Raw genomic sequence first — 25961 nt, 5'->3', positions numbered from 1 at the left:
ACGCAAGACGTGCTACAATGAACCGCAACAGGCACTACTGGAAACACGTTCCGCCCTCACCAGCAGGCGCAGTAGGATTGGAACACGAGTATTTGCCGGTTCCGGCCTCGAGGCGTCACCCGTGTTACACCGCCCCCTTTTCTTTCTTTTTACATAAGGTTCCCGGATGTGGCTCTTCTTCCCTCGATCCTTCTAGAAGCTGTTAGACGCAGAAGAGCGCAAGCCACCTTGAATATACAGTGTATTATTGTGAGTATTTATGCCTTAATACATCCCTTCAGTACTCATTTTGTTGTTTCGTGATTCCGACTGAATGGAATGACACGTGTGGTGTTTTGCTAGTCATTGTCTTTATATATGCGAGTTTTGTTTGTATGCGCTTAATCGCTATAGCTTGTATAATTGGGAATTTAATTATTTGCAGACCGTTTGCTTCCTAACACATGCGCCTGGTTGTGGTTTTTATTTTAATAATCCCTTGTGCGTTATGACGTCACACCTGTCGGTCCGAGATTATGTTGATTGATCTTTGGTCGGCGAGGAAACACTGAGCGTATTTGACCTGTCAATTTGGATTGTTTCTGTGCCTCTAATTGGCTTCTGTATAACCACGTGATCTGGGAATGTTGGTTATTTGGCTGGGGTCAGTGTTTCATTCATTGCTCTTTCTCTTAATGATACATGGGTGATATGGTGCTGGGAAGTTGAAGGTTTGAGGCAATTTTCAGATATTTCACCAAAACCGACAATTTTGGGAAAGCCTTGCGACTCAGTAGTTTGGAGCAGAAAGGCATGGGTACCCATTTTAGATTCGGTAGAATGTGTCCTTTCCAAAAATATATGGTTTTGGGGGGTAAACCTATTTTTCTGTGTTTTTACCCCACAAAAAATGCAGTCAATGTGCTGATTTTTCATTAGCTGAAGTTACCCACAGGACTATTTGTATGTGCTAACTTCATTTTGGGGCCTCTAAATGCCATATACTTTGGTAAACCTATGAACAATGGGCACCAAACTGTTTGGAGGATCCCTGGCAATCATATTTAGGGTGCTTTTTCTTGGTACCTTATGATACATGGGTGATATGGTGCTGGGAAGTTGAAGGTTTGAGGCAATTTTCAGATATTTCACCAAAACCGACAATTTTGGGAAAGCCTTGCGACTCAGTAGTTTGGAGCAGAAAGGCATGGGTACCCATTTTAGATTCGGTAGAATGTGTCCTTTCCAAAAATATATGGTTTTGGGGGGTAAACCTATTTTTCTGTGTTTTTACCCCATAAAAAATGCAGTCAATGTGTTGATTTTTCATTAGCTGAAGTTACCCACAGGACTATTTGTATGTGCTAACTTCATTTTGGGGCCTCTAAATGCCATATACTTTTGTAAACCTATGAACAATGGGCACCAAACTGTTTGGAGGACCCCTGGCAATCATATTTAGGGTGCTTTTTCTTGGTACCTAATGATACATGGGTGATATGGTGCTGGGAAGTTGAAGGTTTGAGGCAATTTTCAGATATTTCACCAAAACCGACAATTTTGGGAAAGCCTTGCGACTCAGTAGTTTGGAGCAGAAAGGCATGGGTACCCATTTTAGATTCGGTAGAATGTGTCCTTTCCAAAAATATATGGTTTTGGGGGGTAAACCTATTTTTCTGTGTTTTTACCCCACAAAAAATGCAGTCAATGTGTTAATTTTTCAGTAGCTGAAGTAAAGTCCTGGACAATTTGGATGTGCTAACTTCATATTGGGGTCTCTAAATGCCAGGTACTTTGGTAAGCCTATGCACAATGGGGATCAAACTGTTCAGTGGACCCCTGGCAATCATATTCAGGGTGCTTTTTCTTGGTATCTAATATAGTGTGTGATATGCGGAGCAGCAAAATAAAACCTTTGAAGTGATTTTTCAAAATTTTGATACATTTTTATAAAAACCGCTACGTTCAGACAAGCTTTGATGTTTGGTAGTTAGGAGTAGAAAGACATAGTTACCCATTTTGGAATCCGCAGAATGTGTACTTTCTAAAAATATATGGTTTTCTGGGGTAAACCTACAGTTTCAGGATTTTGTGGCCTTGGAATCTAAAGTATGCCGTTTTCTGCCTTCTGCTTTCAAAATTCGGTAATATACTGCCGGGAGTTTTTGCTGTACAGATGTCCTAAATCTGGCTAAAACTATACATATCTGGTATTGGCACGTTCGTGAAACACGAGGCTTTCCAAATCAGTTGGATTTTCATGCGTAAAATGAAATATTTTTCTGGTATAAATGCATATATTGTGAAAAATAGGATTTTTTCATTTTTTTTTTGTATTTAGAGCTATAAATCTTTTTGCAGAGGTGGAAATACATGACAACTCAGGCAGATTTAGAAAGCTCAGTTTCTCCCGAAAAAAACAATGTATAGTTTTCCTAGGTAAACTATAGGTTTCCCCTCAGAAAATGCCACTAAAGTGAGAGAGCACAAATGTTTCAAAAACGGCTGGCATTTCGCTTAACCAAAATGTGAAATTCTGCTGGCACTTAAAGGGTTAACAAGAACTGCCATGATGCACAATTTGGAGCCACTGTAGTGTATGCTCAGTTTTGTAGCCAGTCTGGAGCAGTATTTTATGCATGGCATCCCTCAAAACTCCACTTATTTACATAAAATTAGTAACAGGAAACCGACTCAGTAAGATGAATCACAGTAAAGCACGTGGATTCGTTATTAACAAAAAAAAGTCTGTAACTAAAAGTGGCCTTTGAGCCACGTTTTCAGGTGACAATAACGAAACCATGGGTAACTTGGAATTTCCTATTGCGATCACAAAGGCACATCCCTGCTGTTAAAATGGTCACTTCCCTTTCTAAATCTGCATGGGTGAACACTGTAAAGCACACACGTGTCTATGAAGAGTTGCATTTCAATTTTCAGCCGAGAAGCTGAGCCTCAACACAATCATAAAGTCATAAATCTGTGTGTAGTTAATCTTACCTAGAGCAGGACCACCCGAAATCTTAACAGCTATGCACAATTTACTATCACGGCTCTGTATTTTAAAGAAGCAGTACTACTACGTATGGGAGTCTAAAAAATAATAATGAGTTTTCCATTCTGCTTAATCAAAGCCATTCTAGAAATTCACGTGGTCGCCAATTAAATTTTAAAGACTTCAGTGCCACGTAGCGGTTGGAACGCAAGACGTGCTACAATGAACCGCAACAGGCACTACTGGAAACACGTTCCGCCCTCACCAGCAGGCGCAGTAGGATTGGAACACGAGTATTTGCCGGTTCCGGCCTCGAGGCGTCACCCGTGTTACACCGCCCCCTTTTCTTTCTTTTTACATAAGGTTCCCGGATGTGGCTCTTCTTCCCTCGATCCTTCTAGAAGCTGTTAGACGCAGAAGAGCGCAAGCCACCTTGAATATACAGTGTATTATTGTGAGTATTTATGCCTTAATACATCCCTTCAGTACTCATTTTGTTGTTTCGTGATTCCGACTGAATGGAATGACACGTGTGGTGTTTTGCTAGTCATTGTCTTTATATATGCGAGTTTTGTTTGTATGCGCTTAATCGCTATAGCTTGTATAATTGGGAATTTAATTATTTGCAGACCGTTTGCTTCCTAACACATGCGCCTGGTTGTGGTTTTTATTTTAATAATCCCTTGTGCGTTATGACGTCACACCTGTCGGTCCGAGATTATGTTGATTGATCTTTGGTCGGCGAGGAAACACTGAGCGTATTTGACCTGTCAATTTGGATTGTTTCTGTGCCTCTAATTGGCTTCTGTATAACCACGTGATCTGGGAATGTTGGTTATTTGGCTGGGGTCAGTGTTTCATTCATTGCTCTTTCTCTCATAGTTGAAGGATCCCAGGGGGGTTCATTTTGGATCAATACGGGTTTCTAGGCAACAAATGCCTGAAAGGTGACCCACCTCTTATTGTGTTGCTATGGGAATTGGAATACGTTAACAATACCATAATCTGCATTAATACATGAGTTTTAAAATGCCTGTATCATATTCAAGGCAATGCTCAAGAGGTCTGAGGACTTTTGTAAGCATGAATAATTTAACTTGTTTTCTATGCATTTTGTCCCAAAGCCACAGTGTATAATAAAGCATGCTGTAGTTTAACCATAGGTGACCTGGGGATTTCTGGTTTATGAGTTAAATGATGGAGATGTTTAAAACCCTAACAGGCCATTGCTATTCAGCTTCTCGCATAGACTGATGTTTTATCCCTTTAATATAAACTGAATATGTGAAATGAGAATGTTCTAAAGAAATGTCTGCATGGCCCTTAAACAGTTATTAAAAATCCCCCTGCTGGGCCACATGCAGCCCACTGTGACATTTAATTAGGGGTGCACTGAATCCTGGATTTGTTTTAGTAATTCACAGAAACCATGCACACTTACTGGATTCAGGTTCAACCAAATCATTAGTAAATTGAAACTGATTCAAATTCTTTAAATTAATGGCACATGTTGTTTCTCCATGCCATCCAGTGGAAAAACTGCAAATAAATTGTCATTTGCCAACACACACAAGGGGTCAGTGACTTACCCTACATGCAGTGTGCAAAGTGAAGTTGCGAAAGTTTCAAATTTTAGTCAAATTGGAGGTAGAAGCCAGTGAACATTAATTGTAAGCATGTCGGAGACCTCTAGTGACCAAACAGAGGTATAACCATATACTTAATAAATTCTCCAAGGCATGCTAATAAGTAAAAAAATATACTTTATTTACATCAGTTATTAAAGGAGAAGGAAAGCTACGGAGGTATTTTATTGCCAATAGATTAGCTGCAATAGTGCAAGCTAGAATGCTATATTTATTCTGTAGAATGTTTTACCATACCTGAGTAAACGGCTCTAGAAGCTCTCTGTTTGTTTAGGATAGGAGCTGCAGTATTAACATGGTGTGACATCACTTCCTGCCTGAGTCTCTCCCTGCTCTGGGCTCAGATTACAGTAGAGAAGGGAGGGGGAGGGAAGAGGAGCAAACTGAGCATGCTCTTGCCCAGGGCAATGAGGTTTAAGCTGAAGGCAGGAAGTCTGATACAGAAGCCCATGTGTACACAATAGAAGGAAAGAAATGCAGTGTTTCTTTTGACAGGGGACTCAGAGCAGCACTACTTTGGGGGTTTACTGGTATATTTAGATGGACCTTTCTGATAAGGCTTACTTAGTTTTAACCTTTCCTTCTCCTTTAAAATACATAAGAGAGAACCCCTCTAGCGCCTAACGCGAAAGTTTCTACACATGTGATATGAAGCTTTAGAAACATTCTGCCATTCACACCTACCCTCTTCTTCTCCCCTTCTTTGTAAAGCTGCAGCTCCAACTCTATCCTGCCTCCTCTTACCTCATTTGATGCATGGGAGCAGAATGTCCAGGGTGCAAGTTATTGACAAATAATCCAATCAGCAGGCAGAGTTGGTGTCTTTAGAAGAAGGGAGGGAAGCAGGCAGAATGTTTCTAAGGCTGAATGTACACTAGTTTTCCTCTGCTTCTCTCCGCCTAATGAATATGAATGAGGCAGAGAGAAGTGGATGCACTGGAATCCGTGTTTCTTCTTAAAAGAACAGCTTCCGCTTCTGTGCGGTTACACAGAGCCGAGCGGGGAGAGTTTTCAAATTTCCTGTTTGCAGGTTGATATCTCTCTTAATCTTTGCTTTAAAATTTTTTTTCTCGTACCTTAGGTTTAAAGAAATCGGCTACTCCCAGCCACACTGAAAATGGTGCTAGAAACTGCGTACTATGATATATTGGGAGTGAAGCCAAATTCCACCCCAGATGAGCTGAAAAAGGCTTATAGGAAACTTGCCCTCAAGTATCACCCAGACAAGAATCCCAATGAAGGTGAAAAGGTATGCTTATGATATAGTTCTGCGGTTTTATAGAAAGTGCTTATTAATATAGTACTTTATTTTTCAGGGCTGTGGAGTCTATACATAAATCATGTATTTTCCATGTTGATTGAAAGAAGTTAAGTACACAACATACAAGGCATTTTATCACTGCGAAAGCTCAAAAATATAAACCACATCCTTTGATAATTCTAAAACAAATACAAAGTTAAACTACATAAACCAAAAGCAATTGGAAAACGTAAAACAACTTCTATATTAATAGAACCTGACACATAGCTGTAGAATAGCTGTTAAATACAATCTTCTCATTCATAGAAACTCTTGCATCTGATTTGATTTATTTTCAGTGGCTTGTATTTAAAGTTATAAGAAGTCTGAGTCAGTACATTCTTGACGACTACGACCCCAACTCCAGATATCCAACTTTTCTCCCAACTCCACAGTTCTGATGGTTTTTCACTTTGTAATGATTCAGACCCTGTGTATTCTATTAACCCTCCTGCATATACAAATGCCTCAGATTAAACTGAGGTCTGAGTTCATCTTAAATAAATGTTATTGCCTAGAGCCAAGTGATTTAAGTTCCCAGTAGTTTGTCATTGGTCACTAGAAAATGTGACCCTTTTGTTGAAAGGAAAAAGTCTTTTTTTTTTTCTAGCTAGAGCAGGAAATCTCAGAAAACTTTTGTCTTCCTACTAAAGTTAAAGCAGGTTTTTAATTGAGCATTATACCTCAACACAGTATGCTACAGACTAGTGACATTTGAAAAGTATGTGTTACGCTTCAATAGAACTGAAAGAAAAGTTAAAGCAAACTCTTATATCTATATAAAATGTATATTTGTATCATTTGGATGTTCAAGGGACAAATAATTTTATAATGTCATAGAAGTCTAAAGAACCCTTAAAAGTCCCACGTGCCGTAAAAATTCAGCAGTTCTGTTGTGGGCCATCACATGGCCCGCAGATTTTAAAACTGTTTTCTCCTCAGTTCAAACAGATTTCCCAGGCTTATGAAGTGCTTTCTGATGCCAAGAAAAGAGACTTGTATGATAAAGGTGGTGAGCAGGCAATTAAAGAGGGAGGCATGGGAGGAGGAGGAGGCTTTGCATCGCCAATGGATATCTTTGACATGTTCTTTGGGGGCGGTGGAAGAATGCAACGAGAGAGAAGAGGTAATAGTAATGCTTTTTACACTTCACATTTTTTAAGTCAATTTGATTTTCCGTTATGTCATTTTCATTAGAATTGTCTACTATATGCCCCTTATTCTTCTTACTTTTGTTTTATTGTCTTGCAGCCATGACTGAGAAGTCTGGTAGACTTGCTAACCAAAAGTCCATTTGCATGCAGCCTAGTCTAAAATATCTTTTATTAAAAATTGTTCTTAATAAATTGAGTATTTGTTTGCAGGTAAAAATGTAGTTCATCAGTTATCTGTGTCACTTGAAGATCTGTATAATGGTGCCACAAGAAAACTTGCTGTGCAGAAGAATACTATCTGTGACAAATGTGAAGGTTTGTAGTTGCATTTATTAAAATGTTAAATATATTTTATGACTTTAAAAAGAAAATGTATGTACTTAGAATTAAAGAATAATTTGATTTTAAATTGGGGATGCACCGGATTTGGCTGAAGTCTACTTTTTTTTAGCTAAACTGAATCCAAACTGTTAGTGGCAGATTTATTAAGGTTCGAGTTGTGTTTTCCACGAAGATTCAAGGTTTTTAGTTGATTTGGTTTTTTTTTTTTGGTCAAAATTCACATTTTGGGTTAAAAAAAAATAAATTGAATTTTTCAAGAGATCTTCTACCCCGACCCTGGAAATAGCTCAAATCCAAAAAGACACCATCTAATACCTGTCACAGTCATGTAGGAGTCAATGGCAGAGGTCCCTTGAACCATTTGAAGATGTTAGTTTTCATGATGTTCGACTGTTTTTTTTTTTTTTGTTGTTTTTTTTTTTTTTGGAGTGTTTTGTCCGAAAACAATCATTGTGTTTTTGGATTATTCGAGGTATATAAAACTCGACCGTTGATAAATAACCCCCTTAAAGTTGTGTAATTATAAAAACCCTGGGTGGTTGAACAAAACTTCTTTTTTTTTTTTTTTTTTTTTTTTTTTTTATTTGAAAAGTTGCAAAGTTTTGATTGTCTCAAAACCCAGTATTCAGATTGTTTTAGATTTATTCCAATCTTTTATGGAGGATATCGTTGAATCCAAAAATTCCTCTAATTGTAATTTGCCCAATTGTTCATACTAATACATAAGAGTAAAATTGGTCCTTTTCATGTCATTTGCAGAGCTAGAGTAACATTCTTATAATTAGAGACCTGCAGATGTTTGTATAAAAATTCACCTTTTTATTTTAGGTCGTGGTGGCAAAAAAGGGGCTGTAGAATGCTGCCCAAATTGCAGGGGCACTGGCATGCATATAAGAATTCACCAATTAGGACCTGGAATGGTTCAACAGATACAATCCGTATGCTCAGAGTGTCAAGGACAGGGAGAGAGGATCAATCCAAAGGACCGTTGTAAGAGCTGCAATGGGCGAAAAATAGTCCGAGAAAAGAAGATTCTTGAAGTTCATATTGACAAAGGTATGTGTCTTACATGAATAAAGTGTTATTAATTAGCTATCATGACGCTTCGCCCTAGGCACAAAAACTGCACTGTGTTTTTGTAATTATCTACTGTAAAGTAATACAATCTGTGTATTAAGCAGATTTAATTTTCAAGTGATAACTAATAATGTTATCATGGCTGTCATAAGCTTTGAATGTAGATGAGAACCTGTGTAATCACATGATAAATGAGAGACTTGGATATAAAAAGTTTTAATTTCTGGTGTCGGTATCTCTGTCATAATAATGCCTTTGAAAGCTACTTATAACTTTGCCATAAAGTATTTGCACAGTGTTTTTACATTATCTGTCTGGTGCCTCAGCTTCCTCTATGAGGGGGCTGCCCTATTTGTGCAGCAGGAGTTCGTTAGCATTAGAAACTTTAACTGACAGGCTGAGATGGGACAGTCAGGTTGGCAACACAGTCATGTTTAGAAACTTCAACTAACTATTGCTTACAAAAATAAACCTCCAAAAACGGGCAACATGACCTATAGCTAACTTTTACTATACATTCATATTTTAAAAAATAGTTTTTTAGTGTCCGTATCACTTTAACAGACACAAACTATTGGGCTGCTTTTGTGGCCATAGACCAGCAAAGGATGAGACCACATTTTAATATTGTCTGAGAGAACACCTTTATTGGGAACTCAGTCTCTAGCACTGTCAGTTACTACTTCATGTGTTTAAACACCACCAAGCAGTTAGCCCAGGGTCAGGAGCACCATGTAAAAGTGTATGTCCTAAATGCATTATCATTTAGTGAGTGTTGTAATATTTAACATGCATTCTGCAAAACTCGTATGGAAATTTGCTTGTTGCATCTTACCTGCATTTAATGGTTCTATGTGGGGGGAATTGTGGGGTTTGGAGGATACAGGCTAAGGACAGATGGCTGATGGTACAAAGTAACAGTAGTCTGCCAGCTCAGCGCAAAGTAGTCAGACAGATCAGCAGGGGGCTAAGCTTAGGGAACTGTTCCAAACCATTGAAAATCATAAAGTCTGCATATTTATTTAAATTGATGTGGACTTCCCCTTTAAAGGTGAACGACCCCTTTAAAATGCTGGTGTGTGAGAGAGCTAAAGAGTGATGTATTTGAGTGGTTATTTTGTGTTGAAAATATATGATGTTTTAGTCTTTAAATATTTATCTCCTAAGGCCTCACTGAATAAAATAGACCAGGTGGTTGCTACATACACCAAGCTTGATTACTTCAAAGTAATCACTGTTACATGTCTTTAAAATACACTTATTTTTTATTTATAAAAAGAAATGTAACTTTCTCTTGAACTGAATTAATACAGTTTTATATTTCCATTAATATGTACTGTATACTTGAGAAAAACGTTTAAAGTGCAGTTATTTGCATAATGTTATCAAAATTAGACTGCATACTTTAAACTACATGTTTCCTCCAACAGGAATGAAAGATGGTCAGAAGATCACATTCACTGGTGAAGGGGACCAGGAACCAGGACTAGAGCCTGGGGACATTATCATTGTTTTGGACCAAAAAGATCATTCTCTTTTTACAAGGTAAAAAATACTTGATAGCAGTTTTTCTCCTTGATCAAAATTAGAGACCAGATTTAGTGGTACTATAAGTTTGCCAACTCCCTATGATTGTTTCAATCTTCAATCTAAGGTAATATTTTGGATTTGTATTAGCTTCTTCAAATAATACAAGATGTTTTGAAGTTTACTCACAACTTTATTTATTGTGAGGTCTGTTTTTATTAGCAGACATCTGATTATGTCCATAGAGCTAATGTATGTATGTATGCTTTTTTAATGGAATGCTTATTACATGGAGTAGACTTTAATAATTTCCCAGTAACTGCAATCTATCCAAGGACCGAGGTTATTTAAAAGGGCAAATTTTTTGGTAATTTGCAGTATGTATTTGTGGTCTGCTTAGATTAAATACTTCTTCAGACAGCAGGTGGAAGTGGTCAGGTGTTTAATATCTCGCTTGTCTTTATTAACAGGAAACATGAAGACCTAGTTATCCACATGGAAATAGAGCTTGTGGAGGCACTATGCGGGTTTCAAAAACCTATTGTTACATTGGATTCAAGGACAATAATTATTACTTCTCATCCTGGTTAGTTCATCAAGATTTGCAGTTCCACTGTTTCCACAGATGTGCAAAATAAAATCTATGGTCGCACTCAATACTACTCCCTACACCCACCTAGGATAGCGTATAGGTTGGCTGGAATTTTGCCTATGTACAGCTTTTTTTTTTTTTTTTTTTTTTTATGTATTTAGAATTGGGTAATTCTTCTACCATGATCTTAGACCTCTGTTTACAATGGTTTTAGTTCATACACCAGATGATATTCTCCACAAGTCCATTTTTTTGTTTTTTTTTCTTACACACCTATTCAGCTTGAATTGCTTCCCCATATGGCAGTACTAAGATTTATGCTAATAAGTGCTAAGACGGTAACCGTTTGTCCACAAATTCTTCTTGGTTAAAGGGGTTGTTCACCTTTAAATTAATTTTTAGTATGATGTAGAGATTGATAGTCCGAGACAATTTGCAATTGTTTTTCATTTTCTATTTATTGTTTTTGAGTTATTTAGCAGCTCTTCTGTTTCAGCAATCTGGTTGCTAGCGTCAAAATAACACTAGCAACCATGCATTGATTTGAATACAAGAATGGAATATGAATGAGGGGACCTGAATAGAAAGAGTAATAAAATGTAGCAATAACCATAAATGTATAGCTTTTACAGAGCATTTTGTTTTTAGATGGGGTCCGTTATCCCCTTCTTAAGCTTGGAAGAGTCAGAAGAAAAAGGCAATACATTCAAAAGTTTTATAAAAAAAACGGGAAAATGAAGGGCAGCTGAACCTTTGTTTTGAATTAGCCATTTTATAACATAATAAGAGTTAACGTATAGGTCAACTAAGAATTTAAAGGTTACTTCTGGGTGCTCTTTTTGTGTTTATTGTAACTTCTTGTTGAAAACATTCTTGAATGTTGTCCATTTGTTCAGGCCAGATTGTTAAACATGGAGATGTAAAATGTGTATTGAATGAAGGCATGCCAATCTATCGTAGACCATATGAGAAAGGACGTCTCATTGTTCAATTCCAGGTAAGAGCAAAATATTTCAAGTACAACACTAGATTCTAAATTAAAAAAAATGCCAATATGGTTGTATACCTGTATTCTCTCTGCCTCTATCAAAAGAGTTTATAATACAGAGCACTGGTTGGCTAGAACTGACACCAATCGTTTTGTGCAATTTTTATCTGTATTATCTGTGCTTGTGGATGCTCAAATGCGTTGAAGCTGTCTTGTTTTGAAGACACTGACTTGAGCTGTTCTACAGTACTGTTTTAAGCAGGGTTATAACAGGAGTTTTAGAGCAGATTGTAATCTGCTTCATAATTTCATGTTTGCCTAGAAACTGGGTAAATGATGTGTTGATTTTTCTTGTAAAATTATCGGGCTTCAATATTTTGCTCTGAAATGTGTATAACATTATATCTCTATCATAGGTCAACTTTCCATCCAGTAATTTCATTTCACCAGACAAACTTCCTTTGTTGGAAAAGCTCCTGCCTGCAAGGAAAGTGGTAGAAGAGACCGAAGACATGGAGCAGGCTGAACTAATTGATTTTGATCCATCTCAGCAAAGGCGTAGACGTTATAATGGTGAAGCATACCATGATGATGATGATGACGACCACCCAAGAAGTGGTGTTCAGTGCCAGACTTCATAAATGACGTTCAATTTTTCCCCCCCTCAAACTCGGTGCTCTGAAGCTGTAAAAAGAGGATGATCCAGCAGTTAATTTTGCTCTAAAGGTGCCTAGAACAAATGCAATCCATCATTTTATGAAGTAATATATTAGGCCTTCCTATCACTGACCACAACCAAATTAAGTATCTCTCTTGTATGTTAGGACTATCTGGTGCACGTGCTACATGTTTTAAAACGACTGTTTGAAGAATTGTGATAAATTAAACTGTTGTGCAACAGTGTACTTTTTTTTTTTTTTTTTTGTTATTGCTTCCTTACACACGCACAGTTCAACTAATTAGCTCAACATTTTTACCAGGTAAATTTTGCTTTATACTTTGCTATAGCAACATTGTCACTTTTATGACTATACCTCCCACATTAACACTTTTATTCTCATACACCCCAAATGCAGTAAACTGTACCCTTTATAGATCTAAACTTGGATAACCCTGCAGCAGTGAATTTCTGATGTTTATTTGTTTGTTTTTTTTATGGAAACTTTAGCTTATTTTGGTTTCTAACCAAAATTATTCTGGACTTCCTTCGATATTACTGAATGGTTAATTGGGGGGTTTCCGTATAAGGGATCTTTCTGTAATCTTCATACCTTAAGTCTACTAGAAAATCATTTAAACAATAGACTGGTTCTGCTTCTAAATATGATAAAATATACTATAGATTTGATCAGTTACAAGGTAGTTTTATTATTACAGAGAAAAAGGAAATGGTTTATAACCATTTGGATTATTTGTATAAAATGGAGTCTACAGTAGATGGTCTTCCCGTAATTCTAAACTTTCTGAAAAACTGGTTTTCTGATAACGGATCCTACAGGATACCTGTTTTCAACCTTTAATAAATACAATGCTTTTACCTTTTTTTGTCCAGGCACTACTTTGGGTTACACGAGGATTCTGCCCCCACAGTTTAGGAATCACTGCCTTAGCGAGTGTCACACCCAGATTAGAATCTGCTTGCTACAGAGGGATTTCTAATAGGAATTATTGGTTTATGCTGCCACATGAAACAATGCTGGAAAAAAGAAAATTTGGCTTGTGAAAAATTATAAATGTTTGTCTGATAATCAGTGGAGTAACTAGATGTTACTAGGCCCCACCGCAAATTAATTTTAGGGCCCCCCATCATATCTAAAGATTGTCCTGCTACGCCCCTGCTGATAATAAAATGTAAGCATTTACATGAAGCATAACCAAGAAATGCAAGGGTGAGACACTTTCTATCAGGATATGGCTGTAATGGTATTGTGGTTTATTTAGAAGAGTTCCTCTAAAGAATAACCATATGCTCTAGATACTTCAGCAACTTGGAAATATTATTTAGTTTTGCATTGACTCATTTAAACATTAAGGCGAAATAAGCTCCGTTATTTGCTTGAGCAGTCGATTTTGTAGAGATTAGAAACAGACCAGGAATCAGCAGTACTTAGTCTTCAATCACCCTTTATTGGTGTATTCTCACTCATGACATGTTTTGGGAGCTAGTCCCGAAACATGTAGTGAGTGAGAATACACCAATAAAGGGTATTTGCAGACTAAGTACTGCTTATTCCTGGTCTGTTTCTAATCTCTACAAATCAAATGTTTATCACATGACGGATGGTGTGGGTTGTAACAGTATGACGGATGGTGTGGGTTGTAACAGTAGGTCTACATGTATTTGATTTTTTTCACTTATCCTTCTTTTTTCCAAGCATTTGCTTGAGCAGCTAAGGCAGTGCTGTGAAGTAAATGCTCCCAAGGGATATACATTGTGTCCTAGTTCACCACCATTGCAACAGCCCAAAGCCCACTCACTACGCAGGCTCGACTACTCATACCACACCTCCCCCTTTGCTTGTCCTTTCAGTGGCTCAGAGTAAGACAGGGTGGGCAGGTGTTTGGATTGGCACCCTGGGGAGCTGCCTCTACTCTCTACCCCTAGTTTTAGCCCTGGCCACTGCTGCTCTTCACTTCTTCCTTTAAACTGTCAGCCTAAATAAACAGAACAATAGACAGATGGTCACACTGTATATGGCCCTGGTATGATAAGTCTTTCTCTTGCCTAGATTGGGGGACACAGGCACTATGGGGATGAAGATCCTGTTGCTTGGAGAAAGGACACTAAAAAGGAGATTTTGTGTATTCACCGTATTCACCGTTAAATCTCTTTCTCTTCAGTCACTTGGGGGGGACACGGACAGTGGGGTATAGCTGGCACCACTAGGAGGTAGGACACAATAAAAAATATAATCTCTACAAATCAAATGTTTATCACATGACGGATGGTGTGGGTTGTAACAGTATGACGGATGGTGTGGGTTGTAACAGTAGGTCTACATGTATTTGATTTTTTTCACTTATCCTTCTTTTTTCCAAGCATTTGCTTGAGCAGCTAAGGCAGTGCTGTGAAGTAAATGCTCCCAAGGGATATACATTGTGTCCTAGTTCACCACCATTGCAACAGCCCAAAGCCCACTCACTACACAGGCTCAACTACTCATACCACACCTCCCCCTTTGCTTGTCCTTTCAGTGGCTCAGAGTAAAACAGGGTGGGCAGGCACATAGTGTTTGGATTGGCACCCTGGGGAGCTGCCTCTAATCTCTACCCCTAGTTTTAGCCCTGGCTACTGCTGCTAAAGTTAAAGATTCCTTTAAACTGTCAGCCTAAATAAACAGAACAATAGACAGATGGTCACACTGTATATGGCCCTGGTATGATAACAGTCTTTCTCTTGCCTAGATTGGGGGACACAGGCACTATGGGGATGAAGATCCTGTTGCTTGGAGAAAGGACACAAAAAAGGAGATTTTGTGTATTCACCTTAAATCTCTTTCTCTTCAGTCGCTTGGGGGGGACACAGGGACAGTGGGGTATAGCTGGCGCCACTAGGAGGTAGGACACAATAAAAAAAAAAAAAATAGTAACTTGATCCCTCCTCCTCCTGCTGCTATACCCCTCTTCTGTAGGCAGAGACACTCAGTTCGTACCAAAGGAGAAACAGGAGGTTATTAATAATCAACAGAAAAACTGATAACTAATTACAAGAACAGATGGTTGAGTCAACCAAGTCTGAAGCCAAGAGAAGGCCTCTATCCAGGGAGGGAAGCCCTGTGTCTCCCAAGCGACTGAAGAGAGATTTAATGGTGAGTACACAAAATCTCCTTTTCTCTAGGTCTGCTTGGGGGACACGGACAGTGGGGACGTACCAAAGCTGTCCCCTGAATCAAGGGCAGGAAGTAGAGGCCTACGTGGAACCAGCCACTGCAGCCTGAAGTACCTGCCGTAGCAGGTGTCAGATGCCGCAAAGGTGCCAAACTGGTAAAATTTGGCAAAAGTATGGATGGAAGTCCATGATGCAGCCTTGCACAATTGTTCCGCTGAGGCTTGGTTTTCGAAAAGCCCAGGACGCACTCATTCCTCTGGTGGAATGTGCCCTGATTGAGTCTGGGGGAACCTGACCCTGTGATGAATAGGATCTCTGGATGGTCTGTTTTATCCAGCGGGATATGGTAGTCTTAGTAGCTGGTGTGCCCCTGAGAAGGCCTGAGGGAAGGATGAACAAGGAGTCCGATTGACGGATGTCCTCGACCCGGTGCAGGTAAAACTTGAGGGCCCTAACAGGGTCGAGGGTGTGCAGTGCCGCTTCCTTTGCATTGGAAAGGGGTGGGCAGAAGGTAGGAATCGTAATTTCCGGGTTGAGGTGGAAAGTGGAAACCACCTTGGGAAGAAAAGAGGGAGAAGTATGAAGTACTGCCCTGTCATTGTGGAAGGTCAACAGACGAGACCTACAGGAGAGGGCAGAGATCTCGGATACTCTCCGTGCTGAGGCAATAGCCAGCAGAAAAAAGGGCATCTAGGACTAGGGTTAAGTGGGCCACTCCCTGAAGAAAAATCTTAACATCGGGGAGCAAGGCGAGACGTCTTAGGAACAGGATGGAAAGTGCCGAAAACTGAGATTTCGGCGACCCTAGGGATGTGTCCAGGGACAGTCTCTCCTTTATAAAGGTCAGAAGGTGTGTAGTGGAAAACTTCAGTGAATTGAAACCATTACGTTGGCACCACCGATGGTAAGTGGACCAGACCCGACGGTACGTCTTGGTGGAGACTGGTTTGCGGGCTGCACGCATGGTAGAATGACAGCGTCAGAGATCCCCTTCCGTCTCAGGATTGCGGTTTCAGTAGCCACGCCATCAAATTGAGGTTGGAAGGACAAGGGTGAAGGATTGGACCCTGAGAGAGAAGGTCTGGGATGAGAGGCAGAGTCCAAGGTTCCTTTACTGAGAGATGTACTAGATCCAAGACCCAGGATCGATGGGGCCATCTTGGAACTATGAGGATAAGAGTAGTGTGTTCTCTCTGATGCTTCTTGATCGTTCTTGGAATGAACGCGAGATGGAAGTCCCTGGACCTTGCAAAGAAGAGAGGAACTTTTCGATTGTGACGTGATCGACCTCTGGTGTCCCCATCTTTGAGTGATATTGAGGAAGATGTCGTCCTTTAGAGACCACTCCCCGGGATCTAGGGATTGTCTGCTGAGATAATCTGCTGAATGAAGATGGCTGACAGGCAAGTCAGATTGCCCGTATCTCAAGAAGGTTGATGTGAAAACGTCACTCCGATAGAGACCATCGACCCTCTGCACTGCTCATATACTCATGCACTGCTCCCCAACCGGAGAGGCTTGCATCTGTGGTGAGTAGTCGCCATTGTGGATCCCCTAGGGGTCTGCCCCTGGTCAGGTGACTGGTTTGCATCCACCAGAGAAGAGAGACTCGAGTCCTGCGGGATATACGAAATTCCAGGAGAAGGGATTTGCGCCTCCAGGCCGCAAGAATATTCCACTGAAGCTCCTTGAGGTGATGCTGGGCAAAGGGAACTGCATCTATTGTCAAAACCATGACTCCCAACACCTTCATGTAGAATCTCGCGGTGTGGGACTTGGAGAGGAGAGTTTGTGTCTGGTTGTTGAACTGCATTCCGAGGAAGACCATGGATTGGCTCTGGGTTAACGAGGACTTGTCCAGGTTGATGAACCAACCCAACTCCTGTAACCAAACCATTGTGAAGTGCAACACCTGCTGGGCCTCTGCGAAGGAAGGTGCCTTGATCAGGAGATCATCCAGATAAGGAGTTATGGAGATCCCCCTGGTGCGGATTAGAGCAGTGGCCACCGACATGATCTTGGTAAAGACACGAGGGGCCAAAGTCAGGCCAAAGGGAAGGGCCGTGAATTGGAAGTGGCGATTTTTGGAAGGCAAATCACAAGAATCTCTGATTGGGACGGAAAATTGGGACATCAAGATAGGCGTCATTTTATGTCCAGAGAAACCAGGAATTGGCCTGGGGACATGGCCATAATGACAGACCTGAGGGATTCCATCTTGAACCTTCGCGGTCGAATGAATGTATTGAGTTCCTTAAGGTCCAGGATTGGCCGAACAGATCCATCCTTCTTGGGAACTACAAACAAGTGTGAGTAATAGCCTCGGAATATCTCCTCGGTCGGAACAGGGACGATGACCTCTGAACGGATAAGCTTGTCACTCGCGTCATGCAGCGCCTGAGCCTTTTGATGCCCCTGAGGATATCTGGACATGAAGAACCAGCGGGGCAGGAGAGAAGTGAATTCTATGTGGTAGCCCTGACTCACGACCTCGTGTACCCATGCGCCTTGAGTCAGATTCTTCCAGGAGTCAGCAAACCTGCGAAGTCTCCCCCTACGGCTGAGTCGCCGGAGGGAAGAAGGGGCGAGTCATGCAGACGTGGGCTTGCTGGGCGGCTTGCGGGACTGCCAGGCTTGGACTTTCCACTGAAGCGTCCTCTGCTGGTGGTGGTGTGTCGGGGAGGAGACTATCTCGTGCCCTTGTGCTGGGAGCCGCGAAAAAAACAGTTCAGACGAAAGGAGGGGCGAGATTTTGGTTGTCGGAGTACTCTTACCCCCGGTGGCCTGGTTGATGATCTTGTCCAGGTCCGGACCGAAGAGGAGTTTTCCCTTGAATGGAATTGAGGCGAGAGACTTTTTTGAAAACAAGTCCGCGGGCCACAGCTTCATCCAGAGAGATCTGCGAGCCACTACCGTCAAGTGAAGTCGGCTGAAGTTCTGCTAATCACCTGTAGCGCATCGAGGGAGGCTCCACATAGGTAGTCATTAGCCTCCTTGATTTACGAGGCCAAATGAGCGAGTTCTTCACGGCAGAAGCCTGTGGCAATCGCTCGGTATAAGGAGTCCGACCAAGATTGGACGGCTCTACTTACCCAAGCCGAGGCTAGAAACGGCCAAAGGGAGGTACCTGAAGCAGAGAAGAGGGAACTTAGAATGCCCTCAAGCTTCTTGTCCATGGAGTCCTTGAAGGAACTGGTAAGGCAGTGTCCACTGAAGTTGGGGAGGTCCACTATTCCGTTAGATCCTGTGGAAAAGGATATAGCTTGAGAAAACAGCGGTTAGCCTAGAAAAGTCTCTCTGGCTTGTCCCATTCCTGTTGGATAATTTGCTTGTGTTGAGCATGAGAGGGAAAGGAAGGTGAGGAGGACATGCTGCGGCGCTTAAACAAGCAGATGGAAGTACTGGAACTAGGTTCCGGCTCCTGTAAGTGAAGGGTCTCTAATACTGAGGAGATGAGGGAATCAATGGCCTCGGAGGAGAGTTTGGGGGAGTCCTCTTCCTCTTGGTCAGAACTGTGAGATAGTTCACCATCAGACAGGGCCGGATCCTCCTCGGAGTCAGATGGCAGGGGAGAAGTAGTGATGGACTCCGCCTCACACGTTTTGGAGGCTTAGGCCGAGGATTCTAGCCACGCTAGCAGTTTATCAAGGGAGAGAGCCAATTTAGGAATGCCGAAGGCAAGCTGAGATGCCCATTCTGGGGGAGGCTGGGGGTCCAGGGGGGTGGAGTCCCGGGGCTGGCCTGATGGGTCCCCATGGGAGGCTTGGCTTACCTGAGGACGGAGTTCTGAAGTTTCCGAAACGGCCTCAGATGGCTTGCATGTGGAACACAGAGGGCCCTTGTGACCAGATGGCAGGCGTTTGCGGCATTTGGCACAAGCTAAATACTTAACCCGATTAAGTAGTTGCTAGCCTGGAAAAAAGGTTATCACCTGTACCTTCAGACATGGTGTACACAAGCTGTTCCTGTAAAAGAGGAATTAAGTTAACAATATATATAATTTAGGAGATATATATATATATATATATATATATATATATATTGAAAATGCCTCCCCAGGGTACTGCTGAGTGCAAAGCCTTGAAGGAGAGTAAAAGCCTGATAAGGCAGTACTTACAAAGCCTGCTGCCCTGTGGCAATAGCTAAAAATCCCACTGTATCAGAAGTACTGCCCTGTTGTGTTCTAAAAAAAAACATGGGGGGGGGAGCTGGAGAAGAGCTCTGCCCAGCATAGTGAGTCTGCTAGCAATGGAAACTGGAGCGTCGCCGGAAGAGGAACCTCCTCCAGGATCAATAGGAAGTAGCTGCCTGGGCACGCAATGGAGAGCACAAAGAATGGCCCCATCCCTAACAGTGACGTATGGTGCCAACATGCGCTTTAGAAAAATGGCGCCTAAGGCCTAAGGCGCGCACTTTTGCAAAATCTGGCCCAGCCGTTGCCTCCCCAGGTAGAGTGAAAGACAGCCCCGGTGAAGTCGCTCTTAAAATAGTTTTGCGCAATCGGTGCTAAGCCCACAATAACTCTCTTGAGCTGCTGACAGTGAGGACAGTAGGAAACATAAGTGCCATTCCCATTGCCTGCCTGTGTGTTTGGTGGAGGCTGTTTAATTCAGACCCAGGCATGTTAGTGACCTGCAGGTTGCAACAAAGTCTCCTACACTGCTGTGAAGGCAGATGGATTGTGAAGAGGGGGAGGGTGCTCAGATAGTGAATAGGCTGGATGTTAAAAATATATGCTTACCGTAAATGAGCCACGGCAGGAGTTCCCAGAGTGCTAGTGTAGGGATCCTGGAGGCATATAAGGAGGAATCAGCCACAGGATGAAACTGGCTATACCTCAACCCTGTGTCCCGGCCAGTGCATCCTCACTGTGGACGACAGAGGGAGGGAATCAATGCTGGATGGTCAGTGCAGAGCACAAGAGAGTCACTCAGCAGTCGGCCACAAATCAACCCCCCCCCTTCCCCACCGGTATTGCCTGATGAACAGGAAGAGGCATCAGGGGAAGAGGGACAGATCCTATCCGGAGATGGAGATGAATTCGATCAGGATCAGGATGCCCCTAGATCACAAAGAGAGGTTGAGAGCCTGATTTAGGCAATATTACAGGCACTATGTCTTGAAGACACCCGCCTTCAGCAGAGCCAACCAAAAACATTTTCAAGAGGCAAAAGAAGTCTTGTGTCTTTCCAACCTATGAACAGCTGGATGACATTGTTAAAGCACAATGGAAACGCCGGACCATAGAGTCAGATTTTCCAAGCGCTTTACTCAAACGTATCCTTTTATGCAGGACTGTACAGACCTTTGGTCTTCACCCCTAGCAGTGGACCCACCGGTCTCTAAACTGTCAAAGACCACCATCATTCTAGTGGCCGATGTGGCTTCCTTTAAGGATCCTACTGACAAACGACTTGAGAGTTTCTGCAAGGCGATTTTCACAGCGGCAGGCGAAGCTCTCATCTATTTTTGCCACTGCATGGGTTTCCAGGGCAATGGAGGTTTGGGTGGAACAGGTGACCCAACTCATTGGCTCAGAATACCCCTCCACAGACCCCCTTCTAGCTCACATAGCAAACGCAAACACATATATTTGCGTTGCGGCCCTGGACGCGGTCAAGCTTGTCACAAGGGCTTCGGTACAATCCATTGCAGCCAGACGTTTCCTTTGGCTAAAGAACTGGTCAGCAGATCTTACTTCAAATTGATCTGGTTGGTCTCCCATTTCTCAGAACAACTATTCGGCGCTGAACTACAGAAAATAATTTCTCAAGCTACAGGAGGCAAGAGCCCCTTACTTCCGCAAAACAGAGCCAAGAGGACTACCTTCCAAAGGCGACCATTTTTTCATCCCTTTCGCCAAAATCAGAGCCAGAGGCAAAGGTCCCAACATGAAAAACAACAAGCTCCAACCCACCCCAGATTCTAGTCAAGGCAGAGCACTTTTGCTCAGGAGTCCCTCTCGTGGCATTTCTTTCAGCTCAGTGCAGGAGACACCGCACTGAGCTGCAAGAAATACCTCAATGGGGACTGTAAAAAAGCCGGCAGGGTCGCCTCTTGGAATAACGCAGCACCAAATTTGGACTATATGCGATTGTTTTAAAGAGTGGAAATGTGAGTGCAATTGTTTTAAGAAATATATTTTAAGACGTGTACAGCTGGAGGGAGACATGTGAGAACCCATACTACACGCTTTACCAAACCATTGGTTTGTAAGTAGGCACTTTGGCCACTCGGTGGAGGTTGTGTTCTTTGTTGTTCTTTCGGCCAGTGTCGGATTGGCCCATCGGGATACCAGGAAAACTCCCGGTGGGCCCAGGTGTCAGTGGGCCCTCTTGCTTCTAACCATTTAGCATATTTTATGGTCATTCCCTATTTCCTTATGGGAAACAAATCCTTAATAAATTTAAATTTACTTTATAAATTTATAAAGTAGATGTAAAAGACTAGGATAATAAAGAGGTTGAGTGAGGAAAGGAGGAGTAATAGTTTAGAAAGTGAGTCCATGGTCTAAGGTGGGCCCACAGTCTAAGGTTTTCTGGTGGGCCCCTGGCATCCCAGTCCGACACTGCTTTCGGCACTAAACATAGGAGTATTCACCACCTTGAGTATAAAGTCCTAATCCAAATCCTGGTGTAAATCTAAAAGGTGGAAAACAAACACCCCTGTAATAACATATTTGAACACTGGGTGGCACACCTAAAATTGAACGTATTACACCATATTAGTTTCTAATTTCTATTGCCACAGGCGTGGATTCCTTTAGTTGGGGACTGTCAACAAACAGATTGTCTAAATTACCCTTCAGTTTCATTCTTTTCATTTAGATATTTATTCTGTTAAGGATTCTCTTAAGGCTACATAAGAAATAGTTGTTGAAATGTAGCAATATACAATAAATGCTCTCATAAATCAATATAATATTTAAGTAATATTTTCCATGGAACATGCTTACAATGCTTTTATTGATGTAGATCATAATGGGACAACATCAGTAAAAGTAGACCTCACTTTAGTATGGGCACTTCTGGTTTAGACAAAGGGCTGGCGCTCAGCTCACTGAAGGTTCAAGTATCAGCCTTATCTATACGATTTTAGCAGCAGCTTGCAATGCTGCCCAACATCAAGACCTTCCTACAGGGAGCATTGAGGATGATACCTCCATACCGCCATCCAATCCCTCCCTGGGATCTCAATATGGTACTTTCCGTATTTCAGGAGCAACCGTTTGAGCCATTGGATTCAATTCCATTACCTCTTGCCAACTCTAGTTTTTCTACTAGCCATCACTTCGGCTAGTTGAGTTTCAGAACTACCAGCTCTATCCTGTCGTCCACCATTTTTGATTTTTTCACAAGGACAAGGCGGTGTTGAGACCTACGCCGGATTTTCTTCCTAAGGTGGTGTCAGAATTCTATCTTAACCAGGACCTAGTGGTTCCTTCATTTTGTCCTGAACCAAAGACAAAGCTGGAACAGAAGTTACACAACCTAGATGTGGTTGTTCGCTCAGAATATACACCAGGGCTACCAAGGCCTTATGGCATCTAAGGCCACTATTGCTAGATGGATTAGGTCAGCAATCCTGAAGGCCTATAAGGTACGAGGTAAGGCCACACCCTTCCATGTTCGACCTCATTCTACTCATACACTCCGCACTTCTTGGGCGGTTCGCCACCAGGCTTCAGCAGAACAGGTCTGTAGGGTTGCAGTGTGGTCATCCACACACACACCTTTTCCAAATTCTACAAGGTGCATACATTCGCCTCAGCCGAAACGAGCTTTTTGAGGAAAGTGTTGCAGGTGGTTATTCCCTGAACACTAGGGGTAAAAAGTCTGCCTCATGGGTAACTTTGGGATGTTCCCATGGTGCCTGTGTCCCCCAATCTAGGCAAGAGAAAAATAGATTTTTGTACTTACCATTAAATCCTTTTCTCTTGTCCTACATTGGGGGACACAGGCCTTCCCTCCATGTATTAGTTCAAATTAACGTTGATCAGTTAACATCTTATATAATGTTATTGTTAAAATACCAACAAGTTCAGGTGGTTCATATCGTGCTTAGCTTGCATTGGGGAGGTGCTCCTTCTCTTCACATGGGTAATTGGTAGTGCTTGTCATCTCTTCTTTGGTCAGAAAACAGAGGATTGAGGAGGTAGGCAGGGGATGAAGTCCAGAGCAGGAGGAGCCATTTTAACTTTTTAGTGTCCTTTCTCCAAGCAACAAGATCTTCATCCCCATGGTGCCACAATGTAAGACAAGAGAAAAGGATTTAACGGCAAGTACAAAAATCTATTTATTTGGCTTGCTGGCCAGTTGGTCACGTAGCTTACAAGATTGGATGGTGTATGGGCAATTTATGGGTAATTGTACAATAGTGTTGCCCTGTTTCTGTTCCTCAGCTAGTACAAAAAATGCACCTGTCTGGTGCTATTGACAAGAACGGAAATTTTTGGCCAAAAAGTTTTGTATGTCTGGGTAAAAAAAAACAACAAAAAAACTGTTGGAGGGGTGGGGCTTTGACATCACTCCAATTTGCAGGGCAGCCATATGGAGAGGCTTCAACTCATTGAAGTACAATTCAGGGGGCTGAGAGGAACATGGGAAAGCAAATTAATGGCTTGCCTAATATTTTTATTTTTGCTCTTTTGAAAAATTTATTTTTTAGCACATGATTACATGTCAAGGCTGTTAAATTATGCATCAAAAAACACACACACACACACTCTCTGAAGAGGAGGCTTTGCAATTTAACCTGTTTATTTCCAAACATTTTTTTCCGCATGAATGATCACAATGCAATGACAAAATAAACAGAAACATTTTCTTAAATTCTGAATATAATGAAAAAAAAAAAAAAAAAAACTGTGCATGACTTCTAGTCAGACAGTCATGATATTCAATGACCCGACCAGACAGAAAACTTAAAAAATAAAATATTTAAGGTACACTGAACATACTTACGCTTATTATACATACTATTCTGAATTAAATTTAAAAATTGTATTGTTATTATGCAAAGGTTTTGGTGTCACTAGTCAGACAACATGCCATAAATCTGGTCCAGTTGACTGATAAGTGTGTCTGCTGTTTTCAAGTGATCGTTCAGAAGTTATTGTAAATCAAAATCACTTGCATTAAAACTCTTCACCATAGCCAGTGATTATTCCCTTCCAAAAATTGTTTAGAAGAGAAAACAAACATTTTAGTTTTCAGATAAAATAGAAAGGTTATACCACAAGTATAGGAAAAACTAGTGTTTGCTATCCTCTTTAATATCCACCCTAGAATATTGTTTCTCCAAGGCAAAGAATAAAGATATTTGCAATTTTTTTTCCTTTTTAAAGACCTCAGTAGGGGACTCTAACAAAACCAGGGGCAGCATACCGGGTGCTAGCAAAGTGGATGTTTATTAGGGACAATACAGGTCAGATTAGAATGCAGGCCCAGAGGCAACACTAAACATTATTGTGAGGGTGTGGTACCCAACTATTTGCTCCTGTGTAAACTGAAATTTATAGGGGACTAGAGGGCAGGCCAGATTTTTTAAAGCTCTTCTCTTTAAAACTATAACATAAAATATTTTAACCAACCTAAAGGTAATGTAAGAATTAAAGATACAAACAAGTACAGTGGTGTGAAAAACTATTTGCCCCCTTCCTGATTTCTTATTCTTTTGCATGTTTGTCACACTTAAATGTTTCTGCTCATCAAAAACCATTAACTATTAGTCAAAGATAACATAATTGAACACAAAATGCAGTTTTTAAATGAAGGTTTACGTTATTAAGGAGAAAAAAAACTGCAAATCTACATGGGCCTGTGTGAAAAAGTGATTGCCCCCCTTGTTAAAAAATAACTTAACTGTGGTTTATCACACCTGAGTTCAATTTCAAAGGTTATAAAGCCATTTCTAAAGCTTTGGGACTCCAGCGAACCACAGTGAGAGCCATTATCCACAAATGGCAAAAACATGGAACAGTGGTGAACCTTCCCAGGAGTGGCTGGCCGACCAAAATTACCCCAAGAGCGCAGAGACAACTCATCCGAGAGGCCACAAAAGACCCCAGGACAACATCTAAAGAACTGCAGGCCTCACTTGCCTCAATTAAGGTCAGTGTTCACGACTCCACCATAAGAAAGAGACTGGGCAAAAACGGCCTGCATGGCAGATTTCCAAGGCGCAAACCACTTTTAAGCAAAAAGAACATTAAGGCTCGTCTCAATTTTGCTAAAAAACATCTCAATGATTGCCAAGACTTTTGGGAAAATACCTTGTGGACCGACGAGACAAAACTTGAACTTTTTGGAAGGTGCGCGTCCCGTTACATCTGGCGTAAAAGTAACACAGCATTTCAGAAAAAGAACATCATACCAACAGTAAAATATGGTGGTGGTAGTGTGATGGTCTGGGGTTGTTTTGCTGCTTCAGGACCTGGAAGACTTGCTGTGATAGATGGAACCATGAATTCTACTGTCTACCAAAAAATCCTGAGAATGTCCAGCCATCTGTTCGTCAACTCAAGCTGAAGC

At 41.4% G+C, this 25961-nt stretch overlaps 2 protein-coding genes across 4 annotated transcripts in view; one reads left to right on the top strand and one right to left on the bottom strand.

Annotated features, from left to right (window-relative positions):
- The window catches only part of aptx.L (aprataxin L homeolog), a 35832-nt gene extending 32604 nt beyond the window's left edge, over positions 1 to 3228 (bottom strand). The window contains exon 1 of one of the 2 annotated variants that reach the window (XM_041573542.1): positions 2980 to 3228. The gene's annotated coding sequence lies outside the window, so the exon portion shown is untranslated. The remainder of the gene's footprint in view (positions 1 to 2979) is intronic. The other variant, XM_041573643.1, reaches the window with a different exon arrangement.
- Positions 193 to 12505, top strand: dnaja1.L (DnaJ heat shock protein family (Hsp40) member A1 L homeolog). 2 transcript variants are annotated; one of them, XM_041562365.1, is made up of 9 exons: positions 193 to 249; positions 5702 to 5869; positions 6863 to 7046; positions 7285 to 7389; positions 8245 to 8472; positions 9924 to 10038; positions 10491 to 10606; positions 11509 to 11609; positions 12017 to 12505. In XM_041562365.1, exons 2-9 carry the CDS (start codon positions 5738 to 5740, stop codon positions 12239 to 12241), a joined length of 1206 nt encoding a protein of 401 aa, XP_041418299.1. In that variant the 5' UTR covers positions 193 to 249; positions 5702 to 5737; the 3' UTR covers positions 12242 to 12505.
- The last annotated feature ends 13456 nt before the right edge of the window (positions 12506 to 25961 follow it).

The sequence above is a fragment of the Xenopus laevis genome, chromosome 1L (genome assembly GCF_017654675.1).
Source record: "Xenopus laevis strain J_2021 chromosome 1L, Xenopus_laevis_v10.1, whole genome shotgun sequence".
Lineage (NCBI taxonomy): Eukaryota > Metazoa > Chordata > Amphibia > Anura > Pipidae > Xenopus > Xenopus laevis.
This window is presented reverse-complemented; position numbering and strand designations above follow the sequence as displayed.

Coding starts and splice junctions, on each gene's coding strand:
- dnaja1.L (XM_041562365.1), top strand. CDS start 5,738: ATGGTGCTAGAAACTGCGTACTATGATATATTGGGAGTGAAGCCAAAT. Junction 5,870..6,862: donor ATCCCAATGAAGGTGAAAAG/GTATGCTTATGA, acceptor TTTTCTCCTCAG/TTCAAACAGATTTCCCAGGC. Junction 7,390..8,244: donor TATCTGTGACAAATGTGAAG/GTTTGTAGTTGC, acceptor TTTTTATTTTAG/GTCGTGGTGGCAAAAAAGGG.